This window comes from Sceloporus occidentalis, unplaced genomic scaffold (assembly GCF_023333645.1).
Source record: "Sceloporus occidentalis isolate IW3139 unplaced genomic scaffold, rSceOcc1.0.p SCAF_4, whole genome shotgun sequence".
NCBI classification, from domain to species: Eukaryota; Metazoa; Chordata; class Lepidosauria; order Squamata; family Phrynosomatidae; genus Sceloporus; species Sceloporus occidentalis.
In genome coordinates, this window is record NW_028316984.1 from 94,528,193 (window position 1) to 94,547,602 (window position 19,410).

A 19,410-nucleotide genomic window follows, 5' to 3' on the forward strand; every position below is an offset into this window, starting at 1 on the left:
CCCAAATTTATGGATGCTTAAGTCCCATTAGATACAATGGCATGGTAAAATGGTGTCTCTTATATAAAGTGCCAACATCAAGGTTTGCTTCTTAGAAATTTTATATTTTTTGAGTATTTTCCAGCTGTGGATAGTTGAATCTGTGGATAAAAAATTCTGTGGATATGGAGGGCTGACTGTCTTTGTTGTGTTCTCATCCCCTTAGTAACTTTGTCTGCCCTTTTCTTTGGCTGCCTACACTATTTGTAAATGCTCAGCTGAAGTTACAAACTATTGTGCTAGAAATTTGGAGAATGAAAAAAGTTTCACTTTGGAGGGGCAGAATTTTTATTTTGGAGGACAATTCGCTCATCTCCTTCACCCCTGCAGCTTTCCCTTTGCCCGCCTTGCTGGAAGCAGCTGCGTGTCTGGACTTCTGCCTAGGATCCAGTATAGCTGGACACTGAGGAGATGCCCCAAAAGCCTCTACAACAAAGCAGAGAAGTTGTGGGACTGACTGACAATTCATACCCAGGAGCACTTTCATCATCCTTCCTAGGGCAGCAAAGAACTCTTGAAACTGTCCCAAAGGCACTTCACACAAATTACATACGTCTTCTTGGTAGAAGACAGTCCCCCAGATAGCTGAGTTCTGTTGCTGTGGGAATGCTTGATGGGGAGAGGACTTCACAGATGCAGCAGCCTGACTTGCTGTACAATTGGCCAATCCCTTGGTGCTTGTGTAGTTGTGCCAGCGAACATCAGAAACTCAGCTTTACAATCATATTCATGCACATGTTGGCCTCAGTATTTTTCTACAAAACCCTTCTCTTTTTACTTTATTTTGTAGTGGTTCTGCTATGGAAGTTGTTATACTGCTTCTTTGCAAAGGGCAAGATTAAAATAATGAGGTTGGAGCAGGGCCTTTGTGTCCCCTAAAGGAGTATTGAGTTGACCTCTTTGCTTTCTTCTCTATGAAAGGAACATGATGAGCCAGAATCAACATGAGCTGGTAATTCTTGTTCTCCCCATTGCTGACAATTAGAAATGCCTCTAATGTGTGCTGTGACCCAAATGATTATTTCCACATTTTCTACATTAAAAACTATGTGCCAGAAACTTTTTTTGCCCTGCTGGTTTGTTAAAGTGATAATAGTCTAATTATTCTGACCTTTAGTCTTCTTTCTCTTCTTCTTTTCTTTTAGTAAGCCAGAGTTCAGGTTTTAAGTTGCTCCTCTCAGCTATGAAGCTATTTTGGCTTGGAGCCCAATGTGTAATAATATAATTTCTAACCTTTTGATGGGGGGGGGGGGTATTGCAGAGAATCCTATAATATGAGATATGAGAGTGAGAATTATTTGTGTAGTTTAACAGGGTGAGCTGTAGCCTCACAGCGGTCTGGGTATTCAATTAAAAAAGTGACTTCTGTACCTGGAGGACTTGCCCATGCATGTAGCCATGTGTGCAGATGCACACACACACAAACACAAATACCACTTCTGTTCATGGATAGAGGAGTGGGTTTGGGATTTGTTCAATATGGTGGTCAAGGAAACTGTGTCTTGGGGCAAGATGACACCTAAATTAAATGGAAAATGAGGCAAGTTGAAGTTGTGCTTAGGGAGACAAAAAGAGCTCAATTTCAGTTAGTCTAGAGGATGAGCCAGATGCAGGATAGAAAGAAGCAATGAAAAGGGCTGAAGACGGGAGTCAAGTAAAGACAACTTGCAGCAAAGTGGGAATTGACACTTGTACTGTAGACTCCATAGGCACTTTTTTGTTGCACTATTTAGAGGCATGTTAAATGATAAGAGAAACATATTGTTGCATTTCACATGCATTGTATTTTATAGCAACAGGTTGTTTGGGGGAGAGGTGGCAAAGAGACATGGGGGAAGTTGGAAGGTGCCTTCATCATCCCAGTGGCACAGGCCTTTCCCATTACACAATTATAGCACTGTGATCATCTCACTTTACCTGTCATGGTTTCATCCTGTGGAATCCTAGGATCTGCAGTTTAAGGAAAGTGACTGAGACTTCTTCCACACTGCAGAAATAATTCAGTTTGATACCACTTTAACTGCCATGGCTCAATGCTATGGAAATGTGGGAATTGTAATTTTGTGAGGCATCAGAGCTCTCTAACAGGGAAGGCTAAACATCTTACAAAACTACAAACCCCAGAATTCCATAGGATGGAGGCATGGAAGTTAAAGTGTGTCAAACTGGATTGTTTCTGCAGTGTGGATGCAACCTGAGTATTCTCAACAAAAGAGCTCTAGTGCCTCACCAAACTACAAGCCCCTGCTTTCCACAGGATGCAGCTATGGTAGTTAAAATGAGATGATCACAGTGCTACAATTGTGTAATTGGGAGGGGGGGTCCAGGGGCAGGGCTTCAGGGGGTGGTGTACCCAGCCCTTTCCCTCAGTGCCCATGCATCATCCTACTCATGACACAGTGGCAGCGAGGTGGAGGGAAACTCAGCCCTCTTCCCCAGTGCCACTACTGGACAACAGGGTGGCAGTGAAGTGAAGCAAGGCTTGGCCCTCTCCCTCAGTGCCTCCATATCATGTTACTTATGATAGTAGTAAGGGTTGCAGGAGGAGGCCCAACCAGGTGCCACATCCCCAGCACCCTCCTAGTTATGCCACTGCCCAACAGCAGTCACCTAGGGATGGATGTTCCTGTTTGTTTTGCTTTGTGTATTATATCTTTTGAAGCACAAATTTGTTATGTTTTGTGTTTTCTTTTATTTGTGGTATCATGATTTTTCCTAATATATCTATATTTGTATATCATTTTCCTCACTGAACACATTTTTGCGCAGAGGTTTTGACTCAACAATTATGTAAACAAAATTTAGAGAAATACAAAAATAGTCATTGTTTCTTACATCTCTCCTACTTTAAATGCACAGACTAGGAGTGAAAATTGTGTGACCCTTTAGATGTTCTCAAAGAGACTCTAACCCACAATGGTAAAGAATGCTAGGAGTTGCATTCCATCAACATGAGGAGGGGTTGCATTTTGCCCACCACTGGCTTATAAGAAACTTGCGTACATTTTATATTAGTGAAGGACTTTGGACAAAATGTAAGAACCTCATTTTGTGTTAGGCCACATTCTAAACTTCAGAGGTTGCCCTAAATGACTGCAAAATTTCAGGGAGCCTTCTAAACCCAAGGCAAAGATTACAATTTAATCTTTCGTGCCTCTGCTTAAGGGCTCAGGCACCTCTCTTACATTGCTCCACAGTTAATCCATCTCTCCATTGAAGTTAAATACCATCACTGTGCTAAATTCTGTGAGCCAGATCTGGAGACACCCCAGCTGAGTACTGCATCTTTTAAAACCCAGCGAAGTACTCAGAAATTTGGAATGCTGAGTTTAACCCAAGAACCTTTCTTGGACATTCTTGTATTTTATTCAGGTGCAGGTGCAGTGACTCTCAATGTCCTCCCTGCATGATTACTGACAACCAGCATCTCTGCAACTGGTAAAAATCCTGTTAGTGCTCTAACAGTGAGGATTAAGCAGGGTCAGGAAGGGACTGCAGGCTATATCAGCAGTGAACGAATTGGTGTTAAGTGCTGGGTTGTTTCTGAAAGGATTCAGCTGCTGTTCATGTCAAGTGTGTTGTGACCAAAACCTCTAAGTGATTTCCAACTATATGGTGATGCATCTGTCTCTCCTCTAATTATCAGAATGATATGGTTCACATTGATTGGAAGGATCCAACCTTCCTATGCTATTGGTATTATCTGCTTCCAAAGGGATATAGTTTTAGAAAGTCAGCTCTACTACTTTAGTTTCTACTCATTGCCTCCTTCAATAAGATCAGTTGTTCTGTGGGGTTTCACCACCACCACCACCACCACCACCACCCCCTTTAAACAAGTATTTCAGTAAAGTGACATTGTGATGAATAAGGTTAAAATAAATAGGATGGGGGATAACATTGCACATGACCAAGATACTGGAGACATTTCCAGTTTCAATAGGAAATCTGGACTGCAGGAGATTGGGGAGGTTTGGAACTCCCATTTCTACCATCTTTGTTCCCCAGCATGTGGTTGCTATGTACAACCTTAGTCACATGGGGAGTTCTACTCATGCTCAGACAGGGCGCCCCCTTCATGCCTCTGTTTGCCATAGAAAAGTGCAAAAAAGAAAGGGTGGGGCCAGCATGTTCCTTGATTTTTAGAAGAACGCTTGAATGCATATCCTTATGCCACCTTCATGGATTGAGATTGTATGAGCCCAGCTCTAGTAACACAAGAGGTACTTTCTGTTACTGTTTTAGGAAGTGCTTTGTGTTTCTATTACACACAGCATTGTACTAGTAAAGGTATCTGTACTTGCGTGTACCTCTCCATGTGAAGAATACTGGAAAACCCACAAGGAGCTAAGTACAGCTGATCCTCCGTATCCACAGATTCTTTATCCATGAGTTCAGTCATTCATGACTTGAAAATACTTTTTTATAAAAATTCCACAAAACAAACCTTGAGTTTGCCATTTTATATAAGGGATACTGTTTTACTGTGCCATTGTATGTCATGGGAGTAGAGCATCCACAGATTTTGGTATCCATGAAAAGTCCTGGAACTAAACCCCAGCGCATTCCAAGGACATACTGTACTTCTCCTGCATGCTTATAAAGCAGAAAATAACACACAACTAATACAGAGCTGTGACCCAGTGTGATTTGAGTGTTGGACTACGAGTCTGGAGACCAGGGTTCAAATCCCCACTCGTCCACAAAAACCCACTGGGCAAGTCATATTCTCTCGGCCTCAGATGAAGGCTAAGGCAAAACTTTTTCTGAACAAATCCCACCAAGAAAATCATCTTACAGGTTTGTCTTAGGGTCACTATAAATTAGAAACAACTGTGAAGCACACAACGATACAAAACTAAAAATTATGTTCCTTAACAGGAACAACTCTGTGGAGCACATTAAGAAATACATTTTTCTATGGTTCTGGAATATATGCAGACCTCAAACTGCATGTACTGTATATCATCTTTACAGAATGATTATGTATTTATTTTTATTTATTTAGCCTCTCTTCAGAGCTACTTAAAAGAAAATTTATATCATAATTGAAATTAATGAGGATTAGGCAGTGATTAATGTAGCTTGGTATTTGGATTCAATGTGTGATTTGCAGAGTCTCAGTCTTTAAAAGAGTAGGTTTAGAAGGGGGCCTGTCACCATGCAGTGTGGGTTCAGACCCCAAATTCTGGGAGAATCTTGACATTTTCTCTTCAAGACAAACCTTTTTGTTACGGCACCCCAATTTAACCTGTGCTGGAGAGTACAGAAACTAATATATGATCAAGTTGTAAGGCATCTAAATAACAGCAACTAAAGCATAAATTAATTCAAAAGCACCATATCTTAAATGATGCCTCTCTGTTAATTTATGATTTAGCTGCTATTATTTAGATACCTTATAACTTGATCATGTATCAGCATCTTCAGTGAGAGTCCTAACAGCCAGAGTAGTTACAGTGCAGCTCTCCTTGATCTCTTTTGGGGTTCAAGATCCTCCTGCCACTGCCCCCAAACTGCATTTCAGAGAGCAACCAAAACTCTGTTCCCCTGCAGGCCTGTGGAACGTCCTGGGGTTCAAAAATTGGCCCCAGAACTTAGTTGTTCACTGTGCCCTAAAGGATAAGGTCTGCAACCTGGAAGGCCAGTTAGATCTTAAGGTGGGTGGCATCTTGAAATAGGTCCTTTATTTCTTTAGCCCCCTCTCTTTGGAATGGTCTCATCAGGTTGGCCTGCCTAATTTCCATCTAATGTCCTTTTTGTTGTTGTTTCAATTCAAGTCATTTTCGACTTATGGTAACCCTAAGACAAATCTGTCATGGGATTTTCTTGGCAAGTTTTTTCAGAGGGGGTTTGCCATTGCTATCTTATGAGGCTGAGAACATGTGACTTGCCCCAAGTCTTTTTTAGTACCAGATAAAATATGATTATTTTCATGGACCAATTTGATTTCCTTTTAAAAGCCATTTTCTCCCCAGTGTCATGTGCCAAGTGCAGTGATGCAACTGTGAGACACGCTACCTGTTGAAAAGAGGGAGAGAAATTCATGTCACCCTTCATATCTTCTTTTCTCCCTATTTCATCTTAAATAAAACCTGTACGCTGCAAAATAGAAATGTCCTTGTCCCATGGATATAGGGTAAAACAGTATCATACATTATTATGGTCCTACACAGAATCTGAAAATGCTTAGTAAATAAACAAGAGTGGTTAAGGAAATGGCCTGAATACTGTTATTAATCCCAACAAGAGTAGACATTCAATCAGTGGGGTGTATGTAAGTGTTGACTCACCACTCACCATTGATTTAATTATCTATTCTAGTTGGGATTACCAATATGGCTCAGGCCTATTAAGGGACATGATGTAAGCAGTTGGTGCAGTAATATGAACTAATTTGTTGGCTTAAGCAAGGGGACATCCAGATATTCATTGACATTGGGGAGGGGGGGGGCTAGTTCCTCACCTCTGTCTTAAACATTTGTGGTGTATATCATAAAGTGTTGGCCTTTTGTTTGCTGTCAGTTGAAACCTCATCCAAAGCTTCTTTTATCATTTCTATCAATGCAGTTGCTAATTGTACTATCAGCTTTGCCTGTCATCTTGCTCATAATTTTTGCCCTGTCTTCTACATCTCCCAGTTAGCAAAGATCTCCAAGAATTGATTCACTTTTCACTATTGTGACACCTCCATTTGCATTTGTATTGAAATACCAGAGGAAGAGATATGAGCCATATGCTTCTTATGGAAAAATCTAAGGACCGACATGGTGCTGCCCATAGTGGTAATCCTGATCAAAGTGAGGTTAATGTAATAGAGGTATACCTCAGTTCACAAGTAAGTGTGCTCCTTAGTAGTAGTTCTTTAACAGAAAATTTGGTTTCCGTGGTAGGAATAGCATGGAAAGAATAAAGATAGATTCCTGCACCCCCAAAAAAGAAGAGATGTTCAACATATTTCAGCAAACTTTTTATTTAAAGCAAACAATATGTGCATATGAAATCAAATAATCGGGTCAGGTAACTGGTGGCTAGCATTCTAGATTTATGTTCCTAGTTTGTTGTTGTTGTTGCTGTGGTGGTGGTGGTGGTGGTGGTTATACATGCTGGGAGTAGCTGATGAGGAAGACTTATTGGCTGTATTCTTTTCTTTCTGTTTTGCTTTTCACACATGCTCAGTTAGGGATTCTGGAGGTAGCTACAATGTAGCTTGCCTTACACACATAGCTACAGTGGATTTGGCTGGAGAATAATTTCACTCTTTCCCTGATCCAGGTTAAGTCAGATTTTTAAATGGAAGAGAAAGCTTGGTTGGATATTCTGTGTCAAGAGGCCAAAAGGATGGACTTAGAAGTGGGTGAAGGAGGAGGGAGTAAATTTATGAGTAGAAAGTGAACAAGATTGAAACATCAACTAAAAGAAAAGACAAGGCATAATCTCTTCCTTGCTATCTCTCCCTCCCATGATGTTTCTTCTTTGCACTGCATCAGTCCTCCTCAGTAGATCACTGGACCAAGGCAGGCCAGCATGGCTCGTTAACCAGATGCTACCTAATTACGCTTGCATGTTTCGGCAAGATACCTTACTAAGGGTAGACAGCCAGAGCTCCACTGTGTCTCCTATCACCTCTCTGGTACCTGAGAGGATGGATTAATGAGGCCTGAAAAAACGCCTCCACAGATGGACTTTGATTTTGCCATTCTTTAGTGACTGGAGGCAGACAGACAGGAGTGGGTCACGTAGCTTGGTTCAGATGCTACAGCTGGCCCAGTCTGAATTAACAGTGGAATTTCCATACACTCCCCCAGATCTGTAAAACAGGAGGAGGGATTTGCACTGTTTCAGTGAAATAAGAAAATATTCTGCAATGTTTAGCTAATTTGTTTGATAAAAGAATAAATGGCTCACCTAGCCTATTTGACATGCAGAGCAGATCATTTTTTAATACTCTCTCTTCTATACAATAAAATTATTTCCAGTAATAATTTTGAACATGAAGTAATCCATAAACAAAAATAAAAACTCCAATTGGTCACAAAGGGCCCATACAGACAGGCCAAAATAAAGCTGCTTTGGGTCACTTTGGAGGTATGCTGTTTAAATGATGCATGCGTCCTAAGAGTCTGGAAGCCACGCCAAAGCCACACTCCAGTCAAAGTGACTTGAAGCAGCTTTATTTTGGCTTGTCTGTATGGGGCCATAAAATGATAGGAGTGAAATAACTCAAGTCCTGTTTCTTCATATTTACAATCATTGTGCTATTATTATTTTGAATCTATTATTTTATGCTTCCATTGTTATAATTTTTAAGTACTAGACTTTGCTGTTCTGAAAATGTTGCCACGCCTTCACTTTATATCTATGTTTTGATTATATAGGATTGAATGACAAACAGTGTTCTGTTCAGTCATGCCAGCCACATGACCCACAGAGTAGTCTTTGACAATGCTGGCTCTTCAGCTGAGTAACAGAGATGAGCATCACCCCCTACAGTTGGACATGACAACCTTGTCAAAGAGGAATGAGCCAGAGAGTAAAGAAGCTAAATATGCAGCCTCCCACAAACTGGAAAAATAAAACACCACTAGCCCTCAAATGTCCCATCTTAGGCTCTCTTCTTTTCTCCCTCCCCCATCTTTTCTAGCCTTCTATTCAATGGTTCCATGCCCTATTTTTCTCCCAGCAAGAGTCAATGATTTTTCTGCTGTTTGGACATGTTATGATGGTCCTATAGACACTGCTTCTGTCTTCTCAGACAACAGCAGCAGCAACAGTGGTGGCCCTCACTCATGTGCCAGTGCATGCTCCAGCAGGCCCCGCTCCTTTATTGATGAACTTTTCAGCCACACTTGAGAGCATGTGTACAAGCACGCCTTCTATCATATGCAGATGTCTTCCCGATCTCAGTGTGGGAAGGAAACAGTTGGCTAAGTGGAGCACGTGTGTGAATAGGAGAGGGACCAAGCCTGTTTCCTATTTTTGGATGATAGTAATAGAAGATGGTTTAGTAGAAAGAGGAAGACAACACTGTTGGAAAAAGTGAATGATGCCAGTTACTGTTATGTCCATTACTTCATTTCCATGCCATTCTTCTCCCCCTTCCTCTTGTGTCCCAAAACTATGCCACATGTGACCTCAGCAGGTATATTATTTAAAACTAATAAAGCAATAAGCAAGTGAGGGAAAGGGTAGATTGGAGGGCAAGGAGAGTGATGTGAATTTGTTGCTAGTACTGCACAATCTCAGTTTACATAAGGGAGTTGGGGGGTTACTTAAACTGGAGAGGGGATTGTAGGAGGATCATTTGTACTCCAAGTTGTGTCAGGACATGGCATTGCTCTGTGTGTCCTTGCGGACAATGCATCCTCTCAGTTTCTGCACCTGGGGTTGATCACACCCATCCTACCCCAAATTGTACACCACTGGAAAGAATGAAGCTACAGCCTGATTTTGCTCTCTTCCCACAGACATCTAAAGATCTATCTATGACCATTACGGGGTTGGTAGTTCCCAAACCTTTTGCACAGGAAGGGAAAACTGATTTAATAACTTAAACCCAACTGATAAGAAGTTTCAGACTTTTGACAAATCCCAAGAGATTTTTTTTCTATTCCACTTCTTAAAGGTAAAAACAATTTGGCAATAACAGGATCATTTTTCCTGTGTTTTATCACTAATTAGGTACAGGTTGAACCTCCCTTATTTGGAATTTCAAAATCCAAAATATTCCAGAAACCAAAACCTTTTAAATGAGTGGCTAAGATAGTGATGCCTTTGTTTTCTGATGCTTGAATGTACACAAAATTATTTTAAAATATTGTATAAAATTACCTTCAGGGTGTGTTTAAGTTATATATGAAACATAAATGAATTTTGTGTTTAGACTTGGGTCCCATCACCCGGATATTTCATTATGTACATATATGCAAATGCCAGTCTTCCAAAATCTGAAGTACAAAACACTGCTGGTCCCAAGCATTTTGGATAAGTTAAACTATAGTTAAACTTGAGTATACGTGGGTGTGTGTGTCAGGATGGGGGTGTATATGTATGTATGTGTATATGTGTGTTTATTAGCACTATAGTATCTCCACATTGAAAAGTAAAACCAGTACTTCTCAGGTTCACATTTCTGCTCTGTTTAGTTCCCACAAAATCTTTCTAAAAGTACTGAGACATGAAAGATTATAAGAAAGATATGAAGGAGGAAATCAATAGAGTTGATCTCAGCTCTGTATATTTTGATCCTGCTGAGCTCAGAGAACAATCCTACTATCAACTCCATGATGTGAAGTGTGAAACCAGAGCTTCACAAGGTAAATCCAACTGCTGTAGTGTTTGGTTGCTTTCTGTGCTGGGAACCTAGAAGCTTAAAGAGGTGGCCCAGGTTAGTGTTTCTCAAATCGTTTTGCCTTGTGATGCCTTTCTCTATTTTCTGGAGATGTTTGCAATCCTTGTGCCAAACTCTACTTCATTTACTTCCTCATGTCTGCTGCACAGCAAATTCCAATGATCTATAGGGAGTTCCCTACAAATACAAGGCAGCATGCTTCTTTCAAGCTCACCTACTCTTCTGTTTTCACTCTGTCAGTCATAGCACACACTTGCTCTTAGAGAATATATGAATTCCTATGCCAATGTGTTGAAACTGATGGGCTCTACCTGGTTAGGAGGGGGCAATGGGAGAGTCTTATGGGAGGACATAGGTATGGGTTGGTACATGGTGACATAAAATTCTTGTAAAACTCCCTGAAGCTAAAGGGAAGACAAGTTACCTGCTTCCTAGGAAGATATTTCCTATAGCTGACAGTCAAATTGTTATGTTCTGGCCATAATATCTCTCCTCCTCCCAAGGTAGAGCATCAGTAAAGTTCCAGGCCAGTCATTGTGTGGGGCCTCCATGCTGCTACTGATGTCCTGCATCTTGCATTGTGGTGCTATCAAGAAAGAAGTACTTCTACCAGTTCTGACATGCCCACCCCAGTGCACACAGCCAGCTGTTCACATGTGCAAGGGGACTTGTGATTATAGAACTGCTTTTATTTATTTATTTAGGTATTTATACCCCGCCCTTCAGCCCTAATGGCTCTCAGAGCGGTTGTGTTTCCTTGTTTGTCAGGAAGGTGTGGGATATGGTTCTAGTTTCAGCTGCATGCAAACAATACTGTGGGCCCTTGGTATCTACTGGGGTTTGGTTCCAGGACCCCTCAAGCTTACCAAAATCTGTGGATGCTCAAGTCCCATTATTTCCAATAGTGTAGTAAAATGGCGTCCCTTATATAAAATGACAAAATCAAGGGTTGCTATTCAGATTTTTTTAAAAAATACATATTTTCAAGATGCAGATGGCTGAATCTGTGGATGCAGAATCTATGGATATGGTGGGCCAGCTATAAGACCATTTGTATTATCAGTTGGGTCATTCTATGAGACTGTTGTAGTCCTGTTCAGATAAATGGGTCAAATTGCTCTTAGCCTAGTAGAAAAATCACAAATCTAGTTGTAGTTAATTTTTCTGTGATGGTGAATGAGTGTCCCTTCTTTCCAGAAGGAACTTTTTTGTTTTTTTTTTACTGAAGAGCATTCGATCCTTATAGCTCTGTTCATCTTATTTATTTAATGAAGTAAGCCAGAGTGTGGATACTGACATCCTAGCAGAATTCCAGCAAAACTCCCAAACTGCCTTAGATGCAACTGTAATTACAGTTCATTCAGCTGAAGAGCAGTTACTTCTAGTATTCTCAATAATAGGTACCCAGTACTGTGTCAGCATGAGCTAGTAGTTAAAATTACTTCATTAAAGAGAGGATTAGTTAGAAACTAACAACTTAGATTTTTGCTATCATTTGCTAACAGTCTTATAGACAGTAATTAAGCAAGAAAACATGGATTCAATGAAAGGACAAAAGTAGTTAAAAATAATTACTGGTTTCTGTAAACAAGTTCCTTCATCTCATGTTTAAGGTAAATTAGGAAAGAAAGTATGAGGAAATTTATTCCAAAGAGAGCTTAATATATGGTAAATTGTCTGAACCAAAGCATACTGTTCAATTGTATTTTATTTATTTATATTCTGCCTTTCTCCCAAATGAGACTCAAAGGGTTTCAAATAGTACTGTTGATACAGAATATTTATTCCCCAAATTATATCCCACAGATAATATTGGAAGTAAGAACCTTTAGCTTTTATAGTGATTTTCATCAATTTTTTTGTAAAGTTCTTTATACGGATTAATCAATTAATCCTTGTAGAATCCCTCTGAGGCAGGTATGTAAATATTATTATCCTTATTTTACAGCATGAGAGATTTAAAGACACTAAGTACTGAAAGTCTGCTCCTTGTTAGCACAAATCTGGAGTGACTCTATTTTCAGAAATTGTTCCCTGTAGTGATTGGAGGCTTACTTCAGCCATCTGTGACTTGTGCTACTACTTGAAAGCCCTGCATTTACTGCTTGCTAACACAGTACACTAACCCCTAGGCTTCTCCTCACCAAAATGTAAAGGAGTTTTCTAAGATTGTCAATTAAGTACCACCTGGCTATCAAGCGACTTTCAAGGAACAAGATGGCTGGTTGTTCAAGTTCAGTTTTTTAAAAATGAAACACCATTTGGGCCACATGGAGGTGGAATTACTGGGCGGCAGTACAAGAAGATAAAAGGACAAATGTATGCTACTCCTTGAAAGCTTGGGTGATGTATTTTGTACATTTTAATAGGCCCAATAAAGGTACCACTGTTTTGTGAGTTTTGTTCTATGGATTTCCCTAGTACAAGTGAAAATCTAATTTTCAACAGAGCAAAAGGACTAATGTGAAAAGTCTTTGGGTGCATTTGGGAGAATGTTAGGCGAATAGTTAGATTTCATTGGGTGTATTAATTTCATGTTGCCTTGGCTTATTTTCCTCATTAGCATTCTGGCAAGGGGAAGACAAGCCTGGAAGGGGACATGATAGGTATCTTTAAATATCTTAAGGGATGTCATGTAGAAGATGGAATGAACCTGTGTTCTGCTCCTGCAGAGACTATAACACAAACCAGTGGTTTCAGATTCAAAGAAAAGAGATTCCACCAAAACATTAGGGAGAACTTTTTTTGTTTTTGTTTTTACTGTAAGTGCAATCTGAGTGGAATAGATTGCTGGGGAAGGAGTCTTTGGAGGTCTTTAAACAGAGGTTGGATAGGCCTCTTTCAGGGGTGATTCAGTTGTATACCCTCCCCTCCCCCCTCCCCTCGATGGAAGCAGGTTGGACTAGCTATTCCTTGTGAACTCTTCCAGTTCTGTGTTTCTTGTTCTGTGAGGTATTTAGGGACTGAATACCATTAGAAAGCACACTTACTTGGCAGTAAGCTTCGACAGCAAATTTATAGAAAAACCAAGCTGTTAATCTCCTGTGTATGAACTCCATCCAAATAGTGGGTTATAACTCTTTAAAGATCTCTGTACAGGAGAATTTATGCCCTCTGTAGAATTTTATCAGCTAGGCATCAGAATATGCAGCACACAAAAATGTGTTCCTGGTATTCTCCGTCTCATGTCAGTCTTTTCTTTCTATCATCTTGGGGTTTTCTGCTTTCTTTTGCTAGAAAAGAACAGTGAGCTTTCATCAGTTTTCAGTTCATGGCTTTTAATTAAAAATGAAAAGCCGATGTTCGCTCCCCTCCCCGTGCCCCCCTTTTCTTCCCTGACCTGAAATTATAGGGTGCCGCTCATAGTGAATCTCTATGCTTGAGATCAAAGGAGACTCATTGAATAGTCTAATGTCAATATAACAGAATCTGTGCCAGTCTGTCTCCCAGCCACTGGATATCCATGCAGCAGAGCGCCTGGCTATGTGGAGCAATGGAATGAAAAACAACATATAAACACAGGAGATATAGCAGCAGTCTCATAGTTTTGGAAAGGTTGTATAATATCCTACACTTACTTTATTTTTTATTATATTTCTGCAATAACTGAGGCTTTTATAATGCTATTCATTTGTAAATCAGAAAAATCCATCTCTTGTGCAGCTACCTAATTTAACAATGGCCTGATACAGACAGTCCAAAATAAAGCCACTTCGAGTCATTTTGGAGGTATGCTGTTTAAATGATACATGTGTCCTAAGAGTCCAGAAGCCGCACCAAAGCCACGCTCCAGTCCTAAGGACTGGAGTGCAGCTTTGGTGCAGCTTCCAGACTCTTAGGACGCATGCATCATTGAAACACCATACCTCCAAAGTGACCTGAAGCAGCTTTATTTTGGCCTGTCTGTATAGGGCCAATGTAACATCATCATCAGCTGTTTTGTCTTTTTTTGAACTCTAATGTCCTGATTCCTTGATGCTGCAATAGAAATAGCGGCTGGTAGATAACTAATTCGGAGCTGCAGCACACACTTGCTAACAGCAACTCCATTTTGTCACATTGAGACCCAGTCATACAACATACAGCGCGCCCGCGCCATACGCGGCCTTGAGCATACGCACTCAAGCCATGGGGCACGCGCGGGGCGGCGCGTCCCATTCAATTGAATGGGCGCTTGCGCCCCGCGTGTTCCCACGCCGCCGCACACGAGCCTCATTGTTTCCAATGGGGCTCGAGCATAGGCGGAATTCGCCTTACGCGGTGGGATCTGGAACGGATCCCCCGCGTAAGGCAAGGACGGACTATATTTCTCTTTTGGAAGATTATGCCCATGTGAATTGCTATAGAAGCTGGAGTAGAGCCTCTGTGAAACCAGAACTTTCTTTCATGTCGACATCGTCTTCACCATGCAAAATGCAAATCCAGTCAAGGAAAAATATGTTGCATGGGTAGCTAGACTGTGCAAAAAATACTTTTGGAAACTACAACTCCAAGAATGCCTTAAGGGGATCCTGAAAATTAAAGTCCAAGGATTAACTTTTACAACCTGAATGGTGGGTCCTTAAGAAGCAAGCACCTTGCTCTGCCTACAAAGAACAGACTGGTGACAAAGCATATTAGAATTGCCCTTATGATTTCCCCAAATGTACTTTTGCTTGTACTTTATGATTTATGTGATTTGTACTCATTTTGTGTGTTGTGGGCAGTAACTAAAATAACATGAAAAGTGCTTCATCTGAAGAAAGTATGTGAAAGACATTGTACTCATTTGTTAATTTTCTTACAAAATGGAAGCTCCCCGTTTTTATATTGGCTTTGAGAAGCTGAAAATGGCAGACAACTTTCATGAGGGTCATAATAAATGAACTGAGATTTTCTTTCTGGATGGGATTGAATCGTGACAAAGGTTAGCTGGAAGACTAGCGTATAATCCCAACAAGTGGATATTGTCCCCTTTCATGCTGGCAACTGGGTCAGTTGAATAAATTGACTTAATAGAAATTTCCACCTGTTGCTGGTTTCCTGCAAGAACATTAAGCAGCCATCTGACATTCACAAATTCTACAATTATTAGGGGCACAATAATGAAGTGCCACAGGGGCAGTTGAAGAGAGTGTCATGCCATGGGGGAAGGCTGGAGAGGAGAGAAAATCAAAAGAGGAAGAGCATATTTAAGGAGATGGTACGGAGCTGATTGTTTTGTATGTGTGTTTTTCCTAAAAATGTTCTATCATTCTAAAGCATCAAGAATATTTTATTCCTTATCAAATTGTTACAGTTCATCTTGGTACTGATGTGTACTGGTGTGGAGTGCACTGTTCAAACTGATGAATGCTGACAAAAATTGGGTGAAAAATGACAGAAGTACAGCAGTTTACCATTGTGACTACACTGAATGATGTCTCCAACCATCTTTGGTAGTGGATGTTGCTGGAGAGATTTGAAATCATTTCAGATATTTAAGAGTCTCACATCACTAGTTTAATCAATTAAAATGCGTTGTGTGGTATCAGAAAATGGTCTATCAATTTCTATATTTATTCAATGAGGTCAGTTCCAAGAGGTTTTTACCCAGAATGATGTGGTGTAAAGAGCCTACATCTGTGTGTCATGACCCCAGTCCAGTGGTGACATGGTGACAGAAGGTGGGGAGGACCAGTTGTCATGGCTACAGAGGCATTGGGTCCAGCCCCACCATAATCCAGAGATAGCCAAGTCTGAGGTACCCACATCCTTGAACAAGAACAATCAAATACTGAAGCTCTTTATCCCATTTCTATCAAGGGCCAGCATTCTCACCACTGAACAATTTACATTCTATTTACAGATATGGCATATCCAGCATAAACATGAAAAATCAATAAAGTGCTTCAACTCCAGGCCAGAGGGCTATTCTTAAAGGTTTTGCATAGTGGAGGTGGGAGAAACTGAGAAGTATAGTTAGCATTAACAGGCTCATAAAATTACTACATGCAGCTTTTAAGGTGTGATTAGACACCTAATTTAAAAAAGTGGCTTGGGTGATAGTTATTGCATGACGCCTCAGACCTGTAGCTGCTGTTTCTCCCAAGGATGGTTAGGGCATCCCTTTTCAATGACAGGGGAAACCCATCAATGAGCTCAGGATGCCTTAGGTGTGCTGTTTTTCTTTAGGGAAGTGGACTAGCGCTTTCTAGTAAGAATTTTAAGCATCTCACCAAACTACAAATCCTGGAATTCCTTTAGATGTCATCATTATTAAATGTATGTAACTGTGGTGCAGATATGCTTCTATTTATTCACCAGCCTCTCAAAGTGATCAGGGATAGGATTTTTCCCAGTTTAGGGCAGCTCAAGACTAGCTGGTTCTGCTTTGATTACTCAGGTCCAAAGTAAACTATTGTCTGCACTGCAGTAGCTAAGTTGAACTAAGGATAATAGCAGTCATACAGTTTCCTTCTCTTTTGGGTATTTTTGTCTGATTCATGAAAGCACTCTTTTTGCAATGTGAACACTCAGACACATAGCTCCCTGAATCCAGAGTGCTTTTCAGTAATTGCCTTGGACACCTGCCTGTCCAAGATAACACCACCTCATGATCCAAGGTCCTCTTATATCTTTTCAAGACAAACATTTGGGGAGACAGGAGAGATGTAACTTTTATAGATGTTTTTAAAAAAAGAGCCTTAGAAAAGATGTCCATCTTGATTTATGAGCAACCAGGTTTAAATTCAGATTCTGTGATTTGAGGGAACAGCAATCCAATTCAGCATGTCAGGAAGAAAAGTGGTAGTATAGATTAGTGCTTTATAACCTTAAATACCTTCTCCATATCCTATTCTCTGAAGAATGTTGTGGTGCCTCATAGATCTTTTGGAACCATCCATGAGCTGTTGGGAGAGGGGCTTCAGAGTTTCAACTCTGGAAGTCAAGACAGTGCTTGATTCCAGAAGTTATGGATGATGGCAATAGTTATTTAGCTTTGCTGAGTAATGAGAGTCCTTCAAAACTGAGATAAAAGAGCACTTGCATGTTAAAAAGTGATCTTCCTCCTACATTTAAATCAAGTCAGGCACTTAGTGTCCAGCCAAAGGTAAACGCACAGGCATCATGCAGATGATATGGAGTATGAACTATTGCTAACAAGAGGAGCTAACAATAAGATAAGTCTGACCTGTCATCCACACAGTATGCTGTGAGTTGCTATAGATAGAGGTCAGAATTTTGCTTTTCAGTGGAATGTCACACTGAATTTAGTGGGGACTTATTTTCCAAATGAAGATGCATGTGATCTTTTGGAAACCACTTCAGACTTTTAACATAATTACCTGCTGTAATCTTTCAAGATAGGTAAAGCAAATCCAAATAAATCCAAACAATTTAAACAATATAATCTTATATTTGATCTGGTGAATCAGGGGGACATGGAAAGAAAACAAAACGATTTAGCTGACAGCTACATAAGCAGTGAAAAATGCCAAGGATAATGTTTGCACACTTCTGTTGCTGCATGACCTGTTTGAAATGTGTTCATTATTTACATCTGTGAAAAGAGAGGACCAGCAAAACTAAATGTACATGTAAATAACTGGGAAGGTTGAGTATGAAGCTAATAGTGGGAAACATATAATTGACTATGCTTCTAACCAATTCTTTCTCTCTCTCTCTCTCTATTTTAATGCAGGGCTTGTGAAGTTGGGGGTTCACTGTGTAACATGTCAAAAGGTCGCTATAAAAATTGTCAACAGAGAGAAGCTCAGTGAGTCGGTGCTAATGAAGGTAATTTTCTAATGGGAGATTGGTGGGAAGGGAGAGAAGAGTTCTTGGCACAGTGTCTTCTCTTCCATGCAAAATTAATATCTTTAATTATGTTTAACAAACATCCCTGTCACTGTTAGAATTGTGCCTTGCATAATAATAATACTAATAATTCAGGAGTGGGGGTGGGGCAACCAGAATTAAAGAGGAGGGTGTGTGTATACGTTTTAATTAAGAGCAAAAAATAACTTCCAGTTTGGCAGAGTAATTGGGCACAGAAGAGCTGATGTTTAAGCTGGGCTGATCGAAGTTGCACTTGCAGAAATGGGGTTTTTCTGACTGCTTTGTTGTGAAAGATGTGAGTTTCTTTGCTTAGTCTGTGATTATGTACAGAATGCCTGTTGGAACTTTCTTCACTGCAGGTAGCTGAGTCTTCTGGGTTTCCCCTCGTTTGAGGGATGCTCTGAAAGTTGGTTTTGGGTCATGAGAGATATTAACATTATGCAAAACTGAAACCTGGCTCCATGAAGTTGAAAGGCAATTTCTACCTATGCTGGTATCGTATAGTAGAGATGTGTGGAGTAGAAACTGATTTAAATAAATATTAATGAATTTTTCTTTGGGATCCCATTAGTCTGCTTTTACCAGATGTTGTTGTTTGTGTTTTGCAGGAGTGGGGTGAGAGGGACAATGTATATATCCCTAATAAAACCATCTCAGAAAGGCAGGATGGTCTATAAAAAACATTTTCCGCATACATTTAATAAGTTTTTTTTCTTTATACTTTCATAAATATATAGTAACCACCTAGTAAAGTACAATTAAGGGAAGGAGAATATGGGAGAGTTCTGTGCAGCTTAAGGGGAAATCTGGTTGACTTTTCTGTAAGGCTTTCCTTGCCCAGATCAGTATTTTTCCTTCACTGTTACAGTAGTGGAAGCATCATTTATCCATGGATAAATGAAATAATGCTGATGTTAAGAAGATTTGAGTGCAATCTGTTGGAGTGATTGAAAATGAGCACTGCTTGATCAATAGCAATGACTACTATATTCTCATATACTTTAAAATATTTTAAATTATGGGGCGGGGAAGGAAGTATATTTTTATCTCCTTCCCTTTCATTGTTTATAGAATATTATATAAATCTTGTCAAAATGCTCAAGCAAAAGCTACTTTTATTAAGAAATCAGTGATTTCATATGTTATTTTTTTAAAAAAAAATATTAGCATGAAACTTGAAATGTTGTGAACTTTTACACCTTTCAGTTTGACCACAAAGT

At 40.0% G+C, this 19,410-nt stretch overlaps 1 protein-coding gene across 20 annotated transcripts in view; it reads left to right on the forward strand.

Annotated features, from left to right (window-relative positions):
- Positions 1-19,410, forward strand: part of BRSK2 (BR serine/threonine kinase 2) — a 535,565-nt gene that overhangs the window by 266,007 nt on the left and 250,148 nt on the right. For all 20 annotated transcript variants that reach the window (XM_089520942.1, XM_089520948.1, XM_089520947.1 and 17 more), the window contains exon 2: positions 18,054-18,148. In XM_089520942.1, the coding sequence (XP_089377068.1) occupies positions 18,054-18,148 (95 nt within the window). The remainder of the gene's footprint in view (positions 1-18,053; positions 18,149-19,410) is intronic.